Genomic DNA, 19,094 nt, shown 5'->3' on the forward strand with positions numbered 1-19,094 from the left:
GCCAGGGATTTAAAGTGGAAATCTCTCTCAAGACGCAAGTCATTATATTGATTAAATAACAGCAAGCCCGGACTATAAATAGGGTGCTGGCAACCAACATATGCTGCGTTCTCGATTTGATTGCTGGATATCAACCGGACGCTAGCTTCACACATATCGCCTAACCTCACTTTTGTGTGACATATTTGATGAGTTGTCAAGACACGTCAAAATATACGAAGAATCTCTCTAACCTAGAAGTTCGGTTTTTCTGAACATATAAAAAAAGCCTCCAAAATAGGGTTTCTAGCGCTTTCAAAAATCTTTTTGCTGAGGAGACGAATGGAGGGGCTCGAGGAGATGAAAAAGCTCCTGGAGGAGTGCGACCAGAGTCACATATTAAAGTTCTGGAACGAGTTGAATGAGGCCCAACAGAAAAGTTTCCTCGGAAGACTGCGGACCATCGACTTTAAAAGAGCCCTGGAAATGTGGCAGAAAGCGCAACAAGACTCTAGTGCACCCGAAAAACTGACCACAGATGACTTGGCACCCATCAATGTACAGGTAAAAAAAGACTTGTTTTTGTACAATATGCCAAATATTTTACTCTTAATTTTGAAGGTTGAGAGGTCATTACCACACAGTACTATAGAGCAATATAGAAATATTGGATTGGAGGAGATATCCAAGGGTTCTGTTGCTGTGATTGTGTTAGCTGGGGGTCAAGGAACTCGATTAGGTATGCCTTATCCTAAAGGCATGTGTCCTACAGGAATACCCTCAGGTAACTAGGTGCCATAGATAGTGTTCTCTTTTTGAGCACATTCTGTTTATTTAAAATATATTTAACTGTGGCATGCATGTATTCATAATTTTTACCCCTGGATTGCTTCTAGGAAAAACTCTATTCCAAATTCAAGCACAAAGGATCCAAAGGCTAATGGAATTAGCAAAAGAAAGAACTGGTACAGTAACAATACTTAAACCATGCTCATAAAAAACAAATTTGGTAATTTTTTAGGAGAAAAGGGTGTGATACATTGGTACTTAATGACAAGTCAAGCTACTCATTTACTAACAGAAAAATATCTGCAACAAAACAAATTTTTTGATTTAAATAAGGAAAATGTGACCTTATTCAAGCAGTGTCTCGTACCAATTTTTGATTTGGAGGGCAAAATAATGTTGGAAGAAAGGGATGATGTGGCATTGGCCCCAGATGGTAATTGTCATTGTTTTGTTTGTGCAGTTTTCAAATATATTGTTAAATTTCAGGTAATGGAGGGATATACAGGGCTTTACATGAAAATGGTTTATTAGAAGAGATGGAAAAGAAAGGCATCAAATATGTCCATGTCCATAGTGTGGATAATATTCTTATTAAAGTAGCTGATCCAGTTTTCTTAGGAAAATGTATTCAGGACCAAGTGGATTGTGGTAAGTTATAACTTTAATTTATGAAGGTTTGCAACTATCTAAAATCAGTTTAGATATTAATTATTTATTAAAGAAAAAAGTTTTATTTAAATTCTTTGGGAGTTATAGATGTTTATATTTTTTAACATCTAACAGTATAAATATTTATTATTAATTACACGAAAAAGTTTTATTCAAATCCTTTAGGAGTTTTGGAATTTATGGCCGTTAATATTTGTTAACATTTTTACCAAAACTAACAATTGAACAATTTTTTATCAAAAAACTTTTTTTTTATTGAAAAAAGTTTTAGCTTTGGGAATTTTGGGACTTAGACTCTTCTTCATTTCTTTAATGTTTGGCTTTTTAATTAATTTTCACAATGAAACCTTAGTTTGTAGAGGCTTGGGCCACCATAATTTGATTTAGGTATTCATTGTTAATATTTGGACAAAAAATTATTGAAATCTTTTCTATTTTGATATAAAAAAATTGTTGTCTATTGTTGAGAAAAATATGGTAATGTGCTATCTTTTTCTTTGACCTATTTGTTCCTGTTAAAGTATTTAAACCCTATTCTGAGAGTAGTTTCCTCAGGAATTTAAAAATTTTATTAAAAAATATAAACAGACCTATACTGAGGCTGACTTGGAGGCAGACTAACCACTTTAGCAAATGTAGAAAATGATGATCAGTTATTGAAACATTGCCTTGAACTTTTTACACATAAAGCTGAAAGTTCAGTAATCCCAAAAACTTTTGAAAGTCAAAGTCAAAATATACTTTATTTGCTAAGTTTACAAACTTGTGCTAAAAGCTTCCTAATCCTAGAATTTATAATACAAGTATTTATTTGGTTATACAGGATACAGGACAAAAACAGAATACAGAATCGATTTTGATTGTACATAGAAGCATATTTTATATAATCAAAGAAAAAACCAAAAAAGAAGAAAAGAAAAGGCAAGAACCAACATAAAACAAGAATAATAAAAAAAAACAATAAAATAAATCTGATCAACAGATATAATTAATTTTAAATATTAAAATGAGTCGTTAAAATACTCTTCAATGCTGTAGTAAGCTTTTGGTAAGATTAATTTCTTTAGTTCTCTCCTAAACTTTTTAAGGTCTGTAACAGTCCTAATCGAAAAAGGAACATGATTAAATATTTTACTACTAAAAAATAGAAGAGAGTTTCTCATAAGTGAGGAGGTGGGGATTGGAGGAGATAAGTTGCCCACTTGACGAGTATTATCACTGGTGCAGGATGGTGGACTTACGGACTTATGTATGAGTGTTGGAGTTTCCAATATAAAGAGTGAGAAAACTGTTAAAATTCTTTCAGCTACAAAAAGAGCTTTACAAGAGACTCTCAGACCAACAGCGCACAGATACCTTAATGCTTTTTTCTGAATAGTAAAAATGATGTTAAGGAGTCCCTTGGAGCATAAACCCCAAAATGGCAACCCATAACGGATATGAGAGTCTATTAAGGCGAAATAAACTGAACGAGCAAACAACCCCCCCAACTCATGCCTGGCAACCTTGACTGCAAAACAACCAGAAGAAAGTTTAGCAGCGAGGCCCAAAACGTGGTTGTCAAACCTTAGACTCTCATCAATGAAGAGGCCGAGAAATCGACAATAATCCCTACCATGTAGTGGGCTCTGCTCATCAAACAAAAAACCCTCTACACGAACGTAGTCGCAATACAATGTACCAGTAAACGCTCCTAAGTTTTCTCATATTTTTTATAAAATTACTTCAAAATAATTATAGAAAATAGTGTGTATAGGGTTGTTAACAGTTTTTACTCCCTGTGAGTGTTTATTTCATCGAAAAACGTACATTTTAACCTAATAAACAAAAGTTTTTATCTGTAATTGTCCTGCGCCATCTTTTATGTTTACATTTTGAGATCATAGCTGCGTTCCAGTTTCATTGTTTGTGTCATTATTTATACTGACATGTCAAAGTGTTAAATGTAATGCGGATTGCATTTTAAAAGAGGACAAAAATGCACTCTTCAGATACCAATGTGACATCTGCGAGCAAGTGGTGTGTAGAAACTGTTCAGGTGCTATGGCTTCGGAGATCCAAGTTATCCCATCAGTAAGTCGTGTTTTGATTCATATCTGCACAGATTGTAGGCTCTTAGTAAAAAAGTTGCCGCTTCTTAATGAAAAAATTGCACATCTAGAGGCTGAAGTTGAATCCTTAAAAGGCGAAGTTAACAAAAACAAAAAGTCTGTTATGGAAGCAACTGAAACTTCGAATTTTGAAGTCAACTGATAAAACCAAAGCTTTAGAGGAAAATTCGATTGTGATCGGTGGAGGCAAGAATTTCTCTGAAAATCAGAAACTTGAAAATTGTTTTAAGACTTTCACTACCACTGTAGATCAGTCTTTGAGTGAAATAAAAGTTTCTATTTCCCATATTTCCGCCAATCTAAACAACATAGGGAAGCAGCACACACAAATAAGTGAGCCAATTGACAAAAATGATACAACCAAGAATCTGGAACATCAAAATCAAACAAACTATGCATCAGAGATACCTAAAAGGCCAACTCCAACATCCAAACTGCTCGAGGCCCAAAATACTAAAATGAATGAGCTTATATTTGTCAATGATGATGTGCCAAAACAAAAAGACACACAAGTTAGTAGAAATCCACCTAGTAGCAAGACTAACCTATCCAATGCATCATCTGGAAAGATATGCACAGGTCCAGAGCAACCGAAGTTACGCGTGGCAAATAAAAATATTGGTGAGAGAATAGCTAAATTAACTTGGTTTTATCTCTCCAACCTGGAACTGAATGTGAACACTAGTCCCCAAGATATAATTGCAGTCCTAAACCCAAAATATGCTGGTGTTTATCAGTGTGTAAAACTTCAGTCAAAGTATAAAAACCCAAATAGCGCTGCATTTAAACTTGGAATACCTAAAGAGCTGGAAACAACATACCTTTCCGAAAGCTTTTGGCCGGATGGCTGCTACGTGGATCGTTTTAGGACACAAAGCTCAGTGGCTTCTCATAAAGCTAAACCACCTACCAATGGAAATTTTCACAGGAGAACCCAATACCAACACAGAAAATAGTTCTAGGAATCCCCACTCCATTACTGCCCAAAGAAGCTGACCCTCACCCAGCCATACTTAATTGTAAGCACAAATTAAATATAGTTCATATAAATCCCTGGTCTTTATGTAATAAATTTTCAGATATTAGGCACTTTATAGAAAAATCTAAGTATGATATAATTACAGTCTCTGAAACATGGCTTAACAATAAACTCCTTTCTGAATCTTTTTCAATAAAAAATTTCAAGTTATATAGAAAAGACAGGGAGGGTAGGGGAGGTGGTGTCGCAATTTATGTAACTAATAAATTAAAAACAACTCTTATTGATCTGCCTTACTCAGGATATGGCATTGACCATCTTTGCATAAGTTTTAAGCATGAAGGGCAAAACATAACTGTGGGAGTAGTTTATAGGCCACCAGCAGTGGCATACTCTGAATTAAAATACTTGCATGACTTAATTCCAGAAGTGATTTGTACCTGTGACGTCTTTATATGTACAGGAGATTTTAATATTAATATTTTAAATAGCACCACTGTAGAATGTAAATTTTTATATAATATTTTTACGATTTTTAATTTAACTCAATTTATTGATAAGCCTACTAGAATAACACTAAATAGTGAATCTCTAATCGACCTCATCTTTGTAAATAATATTAACCTAGTCAAGGATCATGGTGTGATCCAATACAGACAGATCATGAGGCTGTATTCTGTACTATAAAATGTGATAAACTGAAGCCGATTAAGACTATGATATATAAAAGAGATTTTACACTGACTAACTCTGAAGAATTTAAATATTATTTAGAGCATCTAGATTGGCGTGAGTTATATAAGACTGACGATGTTAATACTAAAGTAGAAATACTTAATTCTAAACTGTTAGATTTGTTTGATATGTTTTGTCCATTAAAGCTGAGAAAATCTGGAAGTACCACCATGGCTAACCCATAATCTAAAAAAAAATGATTGAAATGAAACATAAAGCCTTTAAAAATATATATCTCAGTAAAAACTGCTTCTAGTAAAGTCCAGTGCAACGATATATTAGAATGGTCACCCGTCAAAACACCAGCATTTTACTTCTCAAACAATGTAAATAGAAGGTAGATGACATTGTTTGGCAGGTGGAATGCTGGTGTTTTGACGGGTGACCATTCTAATATATCGTTGCACTGGACTTTAGAACTTATTATATTGATCTAAAAAATTATGTCAATAAGGCTATAAAATTAGAAAACAAGGCATATTTTTCCAATGAAATAAATAAATTTAAAGGTTCTAGTACAGATTTTTGGAAAAAAGTTGCTAATTGGAGAATTATTAATAATGAATTTACTCCCATTCCAAGTAGCATTAAAGAACCAAATATAATAAATAATTACTTTATAGATAGTACACCTGCTGCACAGGTTGATCCTGTTCTTTTAAATGATTTTCTCAGCTCATCTATAAATTCTGATCCATTTACATTTAGACTTGTAACAGAACTTGAGGTGCTTAGGGCCTTGAACAGTGTTGGGAGCGGTGCGGTTGGGATAGACGGAGTTTCTATACGCATGTTAAAATCTTGTATTTCGACGTGTCTAGGCCCTCTTGTTAATATTATAAACTCGTCTTTCATGGCTGGCGTTGTTCCTGATATCTGGAAAAGGGCTCCCATAATGCCTGTTCCTAAAGTATTCAGCCCAACTTCTGTGGGTGAATTACGGCCAATTAGTATACTGCCAACTCCATCCAAAATAATGGAAAAAATTGTAAAAACCCAAATACTAGATTATCTTCTTCCTAAATGTATAATACCTAAATATCAGTCGGGATTTAGGGCTAACCACAGTTGTGCCACGGCCTTGTTGAAAATAACTAGTGATATCGCAAGGTCCTTTGATAATGGTGACTGTTGCCCAACAGTGCTCATTGACATGACCAAAGCTTTTGATACTTTAAACACTGATCTTTTAGTAGCTAAATTAAATCATTATAACCTAAAGGCTAATGGATGGTTTGGCAGATATCTGGGAAATAGGGAACAGGCAGTAAGAATTACAGATGCTGAGGGAGCAGTGAGCATCTCAAGCTGGAGGGTTGTGGGCAGGGGTGTGCCTCAGGGCCCTATCCTGGGGCCACTTTTATTTACACTTTTTACATCAGATTTGATTCAACACATAAAACACTGTAAATACCATATGTATGCAGACGATTTACAAATCTATAGTTCAACCCCGGCGAATGAGTTGTCCACTGCTTTAACCTTCATTAATGATGACTTGGAGCGAATCTCTCTTTGAGCTGGTCAAAACTCCTTATTTATTAATTCTAAAAAAACACTGGCTATATTGTTTTTTAAAAATGAGATAAACTTAGAAACTGCCACAACTGTAAAACTTAAAGTTAGCGATTCTGAAATTAATTGGACTAATCAAGTAAAAAACCTTGGTTTGCACATGGATTGTTTGATTGCACATGTTTGTCAAAAATCATATCACAAACTCAAAATTCTGTATGAATTCAAAAATGTCTTACCCCTAATTAGTAAAAAATTTTTTACTGAAAGCCTAGTACTTAGTATACCTGCCTACCTTAATATTGTATACGGTCCATTCCTAACTGAAATTAACAAATATAAAATTCAAAATATACAAAATTCATGTGTGCGGTTTACTAAAGATCTTTCACGCAGGGATCATGTTAGTCAGCATATTTCAGAAATTTATACTTTAAATATGGCAGAGAGAAGATTTGCAAATCTTAGCAGTCTAGTATATAAAGTAAAAAATCTCAAAGAGCCTGCTTATTTGTCGGAGTTTTTGATGGGCCGTGGAGATGCCCATTCAGTAGATATTCGCCATAAAAATATTTTTTCTATTCCTCAGCATCGCACTGAATTTTTTAAATTTTGTTTTGCCTACACAGGGATCTATACTTATAATATCTTGCCTGTGAGTTTTAAGGAAGTAAGTCACACTACTTTTAAGCATAAAGTTAAGAACTATATAAGGGAGAGCAATATATCAAATAATTTATTGTGACACATAATTATTTTACTGAATATATACATATGTATGAATAAATAGGTAGGAACCATTAGCAGTCTTAGTTCTAGGTTTAGATATTTAAGCACGGTGGTTATTAAAATACGCGTAGCGGTACTTTCCACCTTTGTATGGTATTCTTATTTTATGTCATACAATAAAGTTTTTTTTTTTAATTTTATTTATTTTATTTTTTACATTACACTTAAAGCCCAAAACAAAAGTCTTATCAACATTGAATACAAGCTGATTGCAGATGCACCACTCTTTAAATTTGTGAAGGTCCTCTACTATGAAAGATCCGACTACTTTTTGATCTTTGTTATGCCACAGAATTGTAGTATCATCGGCAAACTAAACCACTAGCCCATGCAGTGATAGAGAGCTTAAGTCATTAACGTATAATAAAAATAAAATAGGACCCAACACTGACCCTTGAGGTACACCACATTTAAGATGTGCTATCCCTGACAAAAATCCAGATGCAACCACTCTCTGGGTGCGGCCAGACAGGTATGACTTCAACCACCCCAAAGCAACTCCCCTAAATCCGTAAAAATCAAGCTTTGACAGCAGTATTCCATGATCCACACAATCGAAGGCCTTGGACAGATAACAGAACACCGCTGCTGCAGCCTCCTTGGAGTTCATAGGTAGATACACACTCTCCAAGAATCTGAAAATGGCATCCTGCGTGCCCTTAGATGACTGAAATCCATACTGATTAGGTGACAGCACATTGTATTTGGTCAAAAAAGAGACAATTCTCTTTTTTGCAAGCCGCTCAAGAACCTTGGAGAGGGTAGACAAAATTGATATGGGACGGAAGTTAGAGGGTCGGTCTAAGATACCACCCTTGTGAAGAGGGATAATCTTAGCTTCCTTTAAACAGGATGGGAACTTGCCCTGAGGAAATGACTGATTGATTGCCCAAACCAAAGCACCTAAAGCGCTCGCAGGCAGAAGTGACAGCAGACGTGAAGAGATACCATCGGAACCCGAAGACCTATGATTCTTCAAGCACTGAATTGTTTCAAGGACCTCGGTGGCATTTACAGGGTGGAAAAAGAATCATTGGTTGATAGCATTCCGATTAAGATACTGCAATGGATCGCCGTCACTGGGACTGCTCCCAGTAACTTCTCAGCATGTATAATAAAAGGATGAAAATGGTTGTGGAGCAACCCGAATTGCATTCCAGTGATGCAATTCGGGTTGAACTGTTTTTGAAATTCCAAAAACTTCTGGAATTTTGTGCCGTCTAATTCTGTCTTTGGTACTGTGCCATATGTTATGCATTTTGAAGATGTTACAGCTCAACAGCATTTAGATATAGCCAACTTTGAAAAATTGTTTTCTCTGCTATATGGTCCTAATCAGTCAGTCTTGATTAAATAAACATAAGGGCAGTTGAAATACAAAGGCATTAAATTATGTTATTAAGTTAAATTAAGTTCTGTGCCTGTACTCTCTATTAACCTTTATATCTAATATTTAAAAAGACAATAAATATTTAATGACATGTTTTTGAATGCGGAAAAATGCAAATTTATAAGATTTAGTTGTCTAATAAGTGAGCTGCCAGAACAATATTCTATCAATAATGTCATTATTGAAGATATTAGTGTAATAAAACATTTGGGAGTTTATCTGGACACCTCACTAACTTTCATTCTCACTGGGGTTAATAGGGCTAATCATATGTTAGGATTTATTAAGAGGACATGTTAATATTTTAATAATGTGATTGCATTTAAAACATTATATGTTGCCTTTGTTAGGTCTATACTGGAGCTTGGAAGTTTATTTGGTATCCTTACAACCAAATACATATTGAGAGAATTACTAAGGTTCAAAATAAGTTTCTGAAATTTCTAGTTATAATCTATCGAAATCAGAAATAAATCTGACTAATGAGTTCACAATGTCAATATCTTGGCTTAAAGAAGAAGAGGAGTATTGACTATTTTAACACTTACTGACAGATGGGAATATTATAATGCTAAAAAAATCAAACTTTAAATCTTTCTTAAAAACCATTTATTTTTCATAAAATTTCATTATGATAAGAAGTTTCTTAATATTAAGATTAAGATACATAACACTTTTTTATTCATGTTTCTATCTTTAATCATAAAAACGTTATTGGAATTTTAGAAAATGATTGAAAATGTAAAAAAAATATTTTTTCAAGAACTATAAATTTAAAGAAAAACTGGCTATAATATAGAACATTCTCAATGTTAAATCTTACACAATAACCTTTAATTCATGTCTCTTGCAGTTAACTCGTGTCTAATAGCAAGAAAGATGTTAACAAAAAAGGTATAAAAAAAGGTTCTCAATATCAATTCATCTCAACCCAACCCTTTTTGATTCATGTATTTATCTTCAATAAGAAAAAAGGTATTTAAACTATAAAAAATCTTAATTTTTTTTCTCATTTTTTTCTTTAAAAAAACTAGTCTAATGTAAAACGTAAATAAAATTTTGTATGCATTTCCCAATTTCCCATGCATCAAAAGGCATTTTCTGAGGCTCACTAATTTTTTTTATTTGTACCAGTGACGTTCGTGTAAGGTTTAAACTAAATATTTTTGATAAAAAATATGGTACGCCACTTTTTTTTTGGTTTTTCATTTGTTTTTGTAATTCTCATTTATTTTTGAGCAAATTTGATCCCTTGACTTTCTTTTGTCCGAGGTTGCGTATTCGATTAAAAAAATAAAATCCATCTACCTAAATATAATACATGTTTATTATTATTGTTTAGATGTGATTCTAATTTTTGTTTTAAAGCAAATGAATAAAAAAGAAATTAAACAATTATAAAAAATGTCGAAAATGACCACCCTCTGCCATTATGCAAGAGTCTATACGTCGCCGCATTTGTCGACGAATCCAATAAATAATTCCGGGAGAATTTTGAATTACGGCACATGAATTAATGATTCGATTTCTCAAGTTATCAATATCCAGTACTGAAATCCTATACACCAAAGTTTTCAAATGACCCCATGTGGTAAAATCTAGTGGATACATACCTGGTGACCGGTGGCCAAAACAGAGGACCACCTCGGCCTATCCAACGATTTGGATATGTTTCGTCTAAATAAAGACGTGCTAATAAACTAAAATGGGCCCCATCGTGCATAAACCACATTACTCTTTTAACATCTAGGGGTACCGTCTCCAGAAGTCCTGAAAGTATGTCTTGGAGAAAACAAGTGTATGTTTCCCCATTCAATCTCTGTGGTAGAAAAGGTGGGCCAATAAGGTGGTCTCCAATGATTCCAACCCATCCATACATTTAAAGAAAATTGTTGGTGATGAGCTTCAACTATGGCATGGGGATTTTCATCTGCCCAAATGTGGTTATTATGGTAGTTAATGATTGCCTATATGGAAAAATTAGCTTTGTCGGTAAACAGAATCTGCATTAAAAACTGAGGGTTTTAATAATAATAATAATAATAATAATACTTCTTTATTTGCTCAAATACATCCAACAGCTTAGCATCGTCAAAAGGTATAGACTGTCAAACGCCAATAATACAGTGCACAAAGGGAGACATTAATCTATCAGAGTTTTACCTACATAACATAGCAAATAAAAAAAAAAAATTAAACAAAATACAATTTTGGTTCGCATCAGAAATGCTCACAAGTATGTATGAAACATTTGTTATACAGGTATAAAAGTATAGTATTCGATAAATTTTGATAGACTAGGTTAAAGACTATTGTAGAATTCGTCCAATGAGTATGGACAGATCTCCAAAATCAGGTTTTTCGTTACTTGCTTAAATCTATTTAAATGTAGTTGTTTTGTGATTTCGGGTATTGCATTAAAAAGTTTTATGGCATTAGTCATATAGCCCTTATGGGTCAGACTAAGCCTGTGTTTGCTCAATGACTTCCAACATCCAACGAGAAAATTCAAGACGCCTACGAAGATCTCGTTGTATGAAAGAAAGAAAGAAAGAAAATGTGCTATATTACGTAAAAATAATCTTGTGTACAAGCATCCTACAAGCTAAAAAAACAAAACACAAATACAATTTCAAAAATTGACAAAACAATGAACAAAATTAAACACAAGAAGACAAAACTTTTTGAACATACTTAAATTAAAGATAACTAAATAAAACAATCAATTACTAAATAAAGGTAAACTTGTTGACAAAACTAGAGAAGAAAAAAGGAAAAAAAGAAAACTTTCCAACATGTCCAAGGTTAAAACCTATCATTAAAAAAGTCATCCAGGTTATAATATGCCTTAGCCAATAAAAGCGACTTTAATTCTCTTTTAAATTTCTTAACATCCGATATATGTCTAACACACAGAGGAACATGATTGTAAATTTTTTTACTTATGTAAATTAATGAGTTTTTGGTAAGGGAAGACGTAGGAATAGGTAGGGGAACATCATTTACACGATGAGTCAAATGGCCAGTGTCAGAGGGTAGTTTGGGAATTTTGTGAATAAGAGCAGCTGTTTCTAAGATAAAGAGTGAAAAAAGAGTTAGGATTTTTTCAGAAATGAAGAGGGGTTTGCAAGAATCTCTTAACTTCTCAAAACACAGGTATCTAACTGCTTTTTTTTTAATAACAAAGATAATGTTAAGTAGCCCCTTATTGGTTAAACCCCAAAAAGGCAAGCCATACCGAATATGAGATTCAATAAGTGAAAAGTACACTGAACGTGCAACCACCCCTCCCAGCTCTTGTTTTGCCATTCTTACTGCGAAACATCCAGAAGATAATTTCCCAGCTAAATGTAAAATATGATCTTCAAACCGAAGGCGACCATCAATGGTAATTCCTAGGAACTTGCAGCACTCTTTATTCTGCAAGAGGGAATTTTCGTCAAACATCAGACCCTGAACATCACACTTAAACCCCATAATAGATGTCTTTCTTACATTAAACACGAGCCTGTTGGAAGCACACCACCCTGATAAAATCTGAAGGTCTTCAAGGATACAAGTCTTAATATAGTCAGAATTTTTATGGCTCCATAGTATGGTGGTATCATTAGCAAACTGAACCACCTTGCCCTGCAGTTTCAATGAACTCAAATCATCCACATACAGTAAAAATAACAGTGGTCCCAACACTGAACCCTGGGGAACGCCGCATTTTAGCAATCTAGAAGCAGACAAACGCCCAGACACTGAAACCTTCTGAGTACGATTTGATAGATAGGACTCAAGCCATCGCAACGCTACGCCTCTAAAACCATATTTATCGAGCTTAGATAACAGTATTCCATGATCCACACAGTCAAATGCTTTGGATAGATCACAAAACACTGCCGCCGATGACTCTCCAGAATTCAAGGACACATAGACGCTCTCCAAAAAGCTAAAAACAGCATCATGAGTCCCTGTGTATGTGATGTGGATATAATAACTGATCCTTTAAAATAATCCATACCGTTATATGATTGACATGTAGCTGCAGATCAATTTTTCTAGTACTCTTGTCAGGTTGTTCATCAATTAAATAAAGTACTGCTTCTTCCAATTCCGGTGTTCTAATATCGCGTTGGTGACCACAATCATGCTTTCTTGGTTGAAAAGTTCCAGTCTTTCGTAGTCTTTGATGAAGGCGTGCAAATAATGTATGATAAGGTGCAATTCGCTGAGGGTACATTTCAGCATACATTCTAGATGGTCATTTCTGCATTTGAATAATTTGCCATTGTGATGAAATGGCTCAAAATTGCACAAAAAAGTTTTTACTTTAAAGGAGGCAAGAACTGACAATCAACCAACAATCATCAGCAGATATTTAGCAGGTTAATACAGGTTACTAGGTTAATACATTATTTGAAAGGTTAACTAAAAAACAAAAATGGTTAAGTAAACAGTGGTGTACCATATTTTTCATCGAAAATATTTACTTTAAACCTTGCACGAACGTCACTGATACCAATAAAAAAAAATTAGTGAGCCTCATAAAATGCCTTTTGATGCATAGAAAATACTTACTAAATATTACTAAAATATCTACAGGGGTTTCACAGGTTTTGTAAAAAAACATATATTTTTCTTCAATATTTACCACCGTGTATCTCAAAAGTTAGGACTTTTAGGACATACGTTCATATAAAGTTTTTACTCAAGATTTTTTTACATCTATTTATTTACACCCTGTATATTTACACAAGGTATATTCTAAAAAGGATGTGGAAAATGATTTGATTTCTGTTATTGATTATTGTTTGGCTTGTTCTAATATAGAAAAATACACAATGCATCAATATACAACCTTAAATATACAATACGGCTCTTAATTGGCCTCCCTCCCCCTCTTATCTTTTTCTTCAATCAGTTTATATACAAATTTGAAATTTGGCACAAGTCATTTGCAACCTAAATACTATTTTATGGTCCCTAGCTCATTTTGCAAAACTTTAAAATGGCGGCGGAACGCCATTTTGACAAATAAAATTAAATAGAACGGGTCATGCGATACATCATTTGAAAGCACCCACTGAATGCTTTATGGTCCTGGAATATTAAGTCAAGTCCCAGTCTTGTTGACGCACCCTGTATAGTTTTCAGAAATTTGAAAACATGCAAAAAAATAAAAGAGGTCAGGAATCAGGTAATTCGTTTATCTGTAAAAGGTATTTTTCCAGGCTTTTTGGACACACTGTGTATGTTTTCGTACGATACTTCAGTAAAATTTCAATTGTCCGTATGTATCCCTACTTGTAGGTGAACAGGCAAAAGTTGACATATTATTTCTTATATATTTGTATATTTATTTTTTCTTGCTTTGTCAAATACATTTAATGTTATGATAATAAACCGTAATTGTTTTAATTATATATTATTCTTTGCAGGACTAAAAGTGATTCAAAAGATAGAACCAACTGAACCCTTAGGTCTAGTAGTAAAACTCCGAGACCAAGTGCAAGTAGTCGAATACAGTGAACTGCCCTACGCAACCGCATCCCTAAAATCACCCGACAACGAACAGGAACTTCTATTCAATGCAGGCAACATCTGCAACCACTTTTTCACCGTCGAATTCTTGAAAAGGGTCGCCATACACCACGAAAACGACCTTAAAATCCACGTGGCCAAGAAAATCTGTATCGCTTTGGGACCGGACGGGGACAAAATGCGCCCCCCATTAACCCCCAACTGTATCAAATTGGAAAAGTTTATCTTTGACGCGGTCAGTTTCAGTAAAAATTTGATGGTGTGGCAAGTGGACCGTAACCAAGAGTTTTCCCCGGTAAAAAATAGCGATTTCGCCAGTCAAGATAATTTTGTAACAGCTAAAAGGGACTTACTGGCTTTACATAAGACTTGGGTGGAGAATATGGGCGGCAAGTGTCAAGGGGATGGGGTGGAAGTATCGCCGTTGCTGAGTTACGATGGTGAAGGACTGAGTAAAGTTAAAGGGAAAGAGTATATGAACGAGGAGGTGATTTTGAGTGAAATTGAGGAAAAACAGCAGGAGAGGTGGGGTTAGATGGTTGGGAGTCTGAAGGTTTTTTTGTTATAAAAGGGTTTATCAGTAAATTGAACGGAAGGACAGAATTGCCAGAAAAAAAGGGTTGTAAACAGGTTGGCTTTGCGCGGTCATTATTTATGCTACAACATAAAACATCTGAGGGTTTAATGATGCTGCATGTAGCTTTTCTGTGATATGTTTTCTGTGCACACTTTGAAAAAATTGGTTGAATTTAAAGTCCCATAAAACGCCAAGAATTTTAGACATTTAATTGGTGTAGAAATTTTAAAGAAAAAAAGTGTAAATAACGTATTTATTAGAACTGGTCGTAGTTTCCTCTGGTTAAATGACAAATAATAATGTAGATAAAACACTTTTAGTGGAAATCATATTGTGAATTGTCTTTAAATTTGAACTTATAAATATCGTAAAATATTCAGATTATAGTCGCTAGAATTTAAATCCTAGTATTTTTATTGATATTTCTGTAAATATGCAACTTATTGATTTTATTGAATACTATATTTCAAACAAAATCTGTTTGAAATATTATGTTTAATGATTGAAAAAATGCTTTTTCACTACGATATACTTACCTTAAAAGTATAAATTCCAGTATTTTGTTAAGAAAAAAAATTGTATATAATATAGTCTGTTTCTTACTGTACAAAGATGTTTTATTATCCTTTTAAGGTACAGCAACCTTCCTTATATTTTCCCACGCCTCCTTAACGTGTTTGGACTAACCTGTATAAAAAACGCTAAATGTAAAAATTGCAGGGTTAAACAAAAGAAACATTTGTTAAGTGGGACACCTTGTGTTGTATTTTTTAAATGATAGATATTTTTATTGGTTTAACATTTGCTTCAGTCATTTTTGAAATATTTTAGTCTAAAGTTTATGATTTAGTTACGAGACTGGCAGCTATAATTTGTTTTAACGTTAAAAAATTAAACTGTTTCGTATTCTAATTCATATTGCTACAAGACGCAATATTGCAGATGTAATATTCCTGCAATATTTCTGCAATATAATTTTCCGACAGGGATGTATTAATCACTATGTTAATCGCGCCATTTACTATATTATTTATGTATTTATTTATTTATTTACGGAATCCATTTACAAAAGTGTTACATAGCATACCGATACAAACATATATATTCAGATACAAAACTATCTATAAATCAATGAAAGGTGTAGATGAGTTAATTAATTAAAGCCCCTATGAAATAATATTCTTTAACTGCCCCTTAAAAGATGTAATCCTAGAGTCAAAAAAGCTTATCTGTCCTGACAGACCATTAGCACTTCGAGCCATTCGTGTAATTGGCTCATTAATACCATAATTGGTATGGTGGAATGGGACTGAAAATATTTCTGATTGTCTATTCAATCTGGAAGGCACCCTAAGTTTAAAAAGAGACAATAACTCGGGACAATCTATAGTAGCATTTAAAACCTTATGCATAGAACATAAGTCGAGTAATGTTCTTCGTGACTCTAATGTGGGTAAGTTCAGGTTATCCCTGACCCACTGATAGTAATACTCCTGTCTTCTGTAACCACATCTAAAAGCAGCCACCCTTAGAAATGTATTTAGAGTTTTTTCAATCTGCTCAATGTAGCAGTTATATGACGGAGACCACACAATTAAACCATACTCCAAGATGGGCCTAGCTAGAGAGCAATAAAGTAATCTAAAAGTAAACAAAGACAAATTAGTTGTAGACCGTTGGATAAAACTCAGCATTTTCATTGCCCTACCAGTCACTTGATTGATGTGACTTTTAAAAGGCAACCTGGAGTCAATAAATATTCCTAAGTCAGAAACCTCTGTTTTGACAGCAATTGCTACATTATTTATTTTATAAAGAAAAGCGATAGGGTTTCTTTGCTTAGAAAAAGTAATCTTATGGCACTTATTGATATTAAGGGACATTCTATTCAAGTGGCACCAATCAAAGAACAAATTAAGGCCTTTTTGCAGGAGCAGAGCATCGGAAAGGGATGTGATAGGCCTAAATAGCTTCACATCATCAGCAAACATTAGCACACGACAATTTGCAAGTTTCCAAACTAAATCAATCAAAAAGAGGCAAAACAAAACATGGCCTGAGTGAGAGCCCTGTGGCACCCCAGATGGCACCAACATTTTCAGAGAAACATGTACCTCCAAGATTAACAAACTGGGTTCTACCTCTGATGAATCCCGAGATCCACTGAAGAAGAGGCCCCACATTACCTAAAGACCTAAGCTTCTGCAAGAGTACCTCATGGTTAATCCTATCAAAAGCCTTGGAAAAATCTGTATATATTGAGTCAACCTGAAGTCCCTTCTCTAAGCAGCGGTAGAGGTAGTTGACATACAGCACCAAATTAGCATCAGTAGATCTGCCTTTTATAAATCCAAATTGCTCAGGATTAAATAAAGATTTAAAACTCCAGGCAATCCTATGACTGACCGGGCAGTCAAGCAGCTTTGGCAACTCAGATTGGTTACACACAGCCCGATAATTGGAAATTTCATTTCTACTACTATCCTGTGTTGACAGAGTTAAATTGCTCAGACAAATTGATTTATCAAAATCAAAAGATGGTATGTCATTGACTTGCTCATCCGAATAGACGGATGAAAAGTATTCTGCAAACATATCCGCAGTATCCGAGATATTCATACTAATCCTGTTATTGTTTGTCATTCTGGAGGGAAGGCTAAAACCAGTTCTTTTATTTCGAATATATGACCAGTAGTACCTCGGATTGCTAGCGAGATTCATTTCCACCTTATTAATATATTGTTGATAGCACAACTCTCTTAAGTACTCACATTGATGTCTCAAAAATACAAATTCATCATATTCCTGCTGTTGACCACTAATTTTAAACTTTTTGTGAATTTGTTTCTTTCTTATGATCAAACTGCGAAGCTCTGAAGAAAACCAACATGGAAAAGAAGAGCTTTTGTACCTCTTTAGAGAAATAAACCTTTCCATTGAGGAGTATATCACATTATAGAAAATTGAAAATATGACGTCAATAGATGTGTCTCCCAAAAACAATTGATTCCAGTCTATCCCGGCAAGACAATCGTTAATTGCTATGTAATCTCCCTTACTAAAATCATAAAAATATTCCTAATATATCATATCTTCAGAATTTTCTGCACAACAAAGGTCAAAACTAATTGCTGTATGGTGCATGCTATTCTCAAAAATCTTGTATTTGCACGTTCGACACTAATTAAATCTGAGCTACTAAATACAAGATCCAAGGCAACCCCGTTGGTATTTAAAACCCCATTTACCTGAAAAAAGTTATAGAAGCTAAAGCAGTTGGCCAGAGAAAGCACAGACTCCCTGTCATTCTCCAGACAACCACCAACCACCAAACCAAGATCATCATTCTCCCATCTAGCATGTGGTAAATTGTAATCACCTGACAAACAAACTACTTGAATATCTACTATATACATGTTCAACGGATTGACAATGGCTTAAATAGGCGTGAAGTGGAGATGGAGATGGTATATAAATGCAACCAACAACAAAGCTTTGATTGTCAATTGTAAAAGTCAAATAGATCTGATAAATATCCACATCAACAAGTGGGATACCAATTCTATGTGTACATTAACTCTTTTTAGCCGCAATCAATACACCACCTCCACGAGCCTTGGTAGTATTTGTACCCATTTGACGATCATATCTATATAAATCATAGTTTGGTACTCCAATTTCAGCATCTGAATATTCAGATGTTAACCAAGTCTCTGCAATCATAGCAGAAGCAACTAAGTGCCTGCTGAAAATCTTTTATTTTAGTTCTCATACCACCTGTATTAGCATAAAACACGCAAATACCTGAACCAGAAGGGCCATCCCGCACTAAATTATGGTTTGATTCATTTGATTTTGATGAAAATTTATCTTGCGTTTATTATTTAACCAAAATTTTCGCAAGATAACCACTCTAGGCCAGTTATCCGGCCTTAAAAAATCATCCCTGCAATCGCCGTTGATGCTTATCTATTATCCATGAACCTGTAATGTTTGTAACACACCATCAGGTACCTTGGTGCTTGTAGGGCT

The 19,094-nt window shown here is 34.3% G+C and overlaps 2 protein-coding genes across 2 annotated transcripts in view; both read left to right on the forward strand.

Annotated features, from left to right (window-relative positions):
* LOC126747097 (uncharacterized) overlaps positions 1 to 19,094 on the forward strand; it is a 326,191-nt gene that overhangs the window by 201,851 nt on the left and 105,246 nt on the right. The gene's annotated exons all lie outside the window — the stretch shown is intronic.
* On the forward strand, positions 195 to 15,464 carry LOC126747080 (UDP-N-acetylhexosamine pyrophosphorylase-like protein 1). The gene is made up of 6 exons (XM_050455578.1): positions 195 to 543; positions 601 to 763; positions 876 to 944; positions 1,001 to 1,201; positions 1,255 to 1,416; positions 14,383 to 15,464. Exons 1-6 carry the CDS (start codon positions 322 to 324, stop codon positions 15,018 to 15,020), a joined length of 1,455 nt encoding a protein of 484 aa, XP_050311535.1. The 5' UTR covers positions 195 to 321; the 3' UTR covers positions 15,021 to 15,464.

The sequence above is a fragment of the Anthonomus grandis genome, chromosome 2 (genome assembly GCF_022605725.1).
Source record: "Anthonomus grandis grandis chromosome 2, icAntGran1.3, whole genome shotgun sequence".
Taxonomy (NCBI): domain Eukaryota; kingdom Metazoa; phylum Arthropoda; class Insecta; order Coleoptera; family Curculionidae; genus Anthonomus; species Anthonomus grandis.

What these genes read in the sequence shown, in the direction of transcription:
- LOC126747080 (XM_050455578.1), top strand. Translation starts at nt 322, where the DNA reads ATGGAGGGGCTCGAGGAGATGAAAAAGCTCCTGGAGGAGTGCGACCAG. An exon ending in TGGCACCCATCAATGTACAG is followed by an intron (nt 544 to 600) that starts GTAAAAAAAGAC and finishes TTAATTTTGAAG; the next exon opens with GTTGAGAGGTCATTACCACA. An exon ending in TGTGGCATTGGCCCCAGATG is followed by an intron (nt 1,202 to 1,254) that starts GTAATTGTCATT and finishes GTTAAATTTCAG; the next exon opens with GTAATGGAGGGATATACAGG.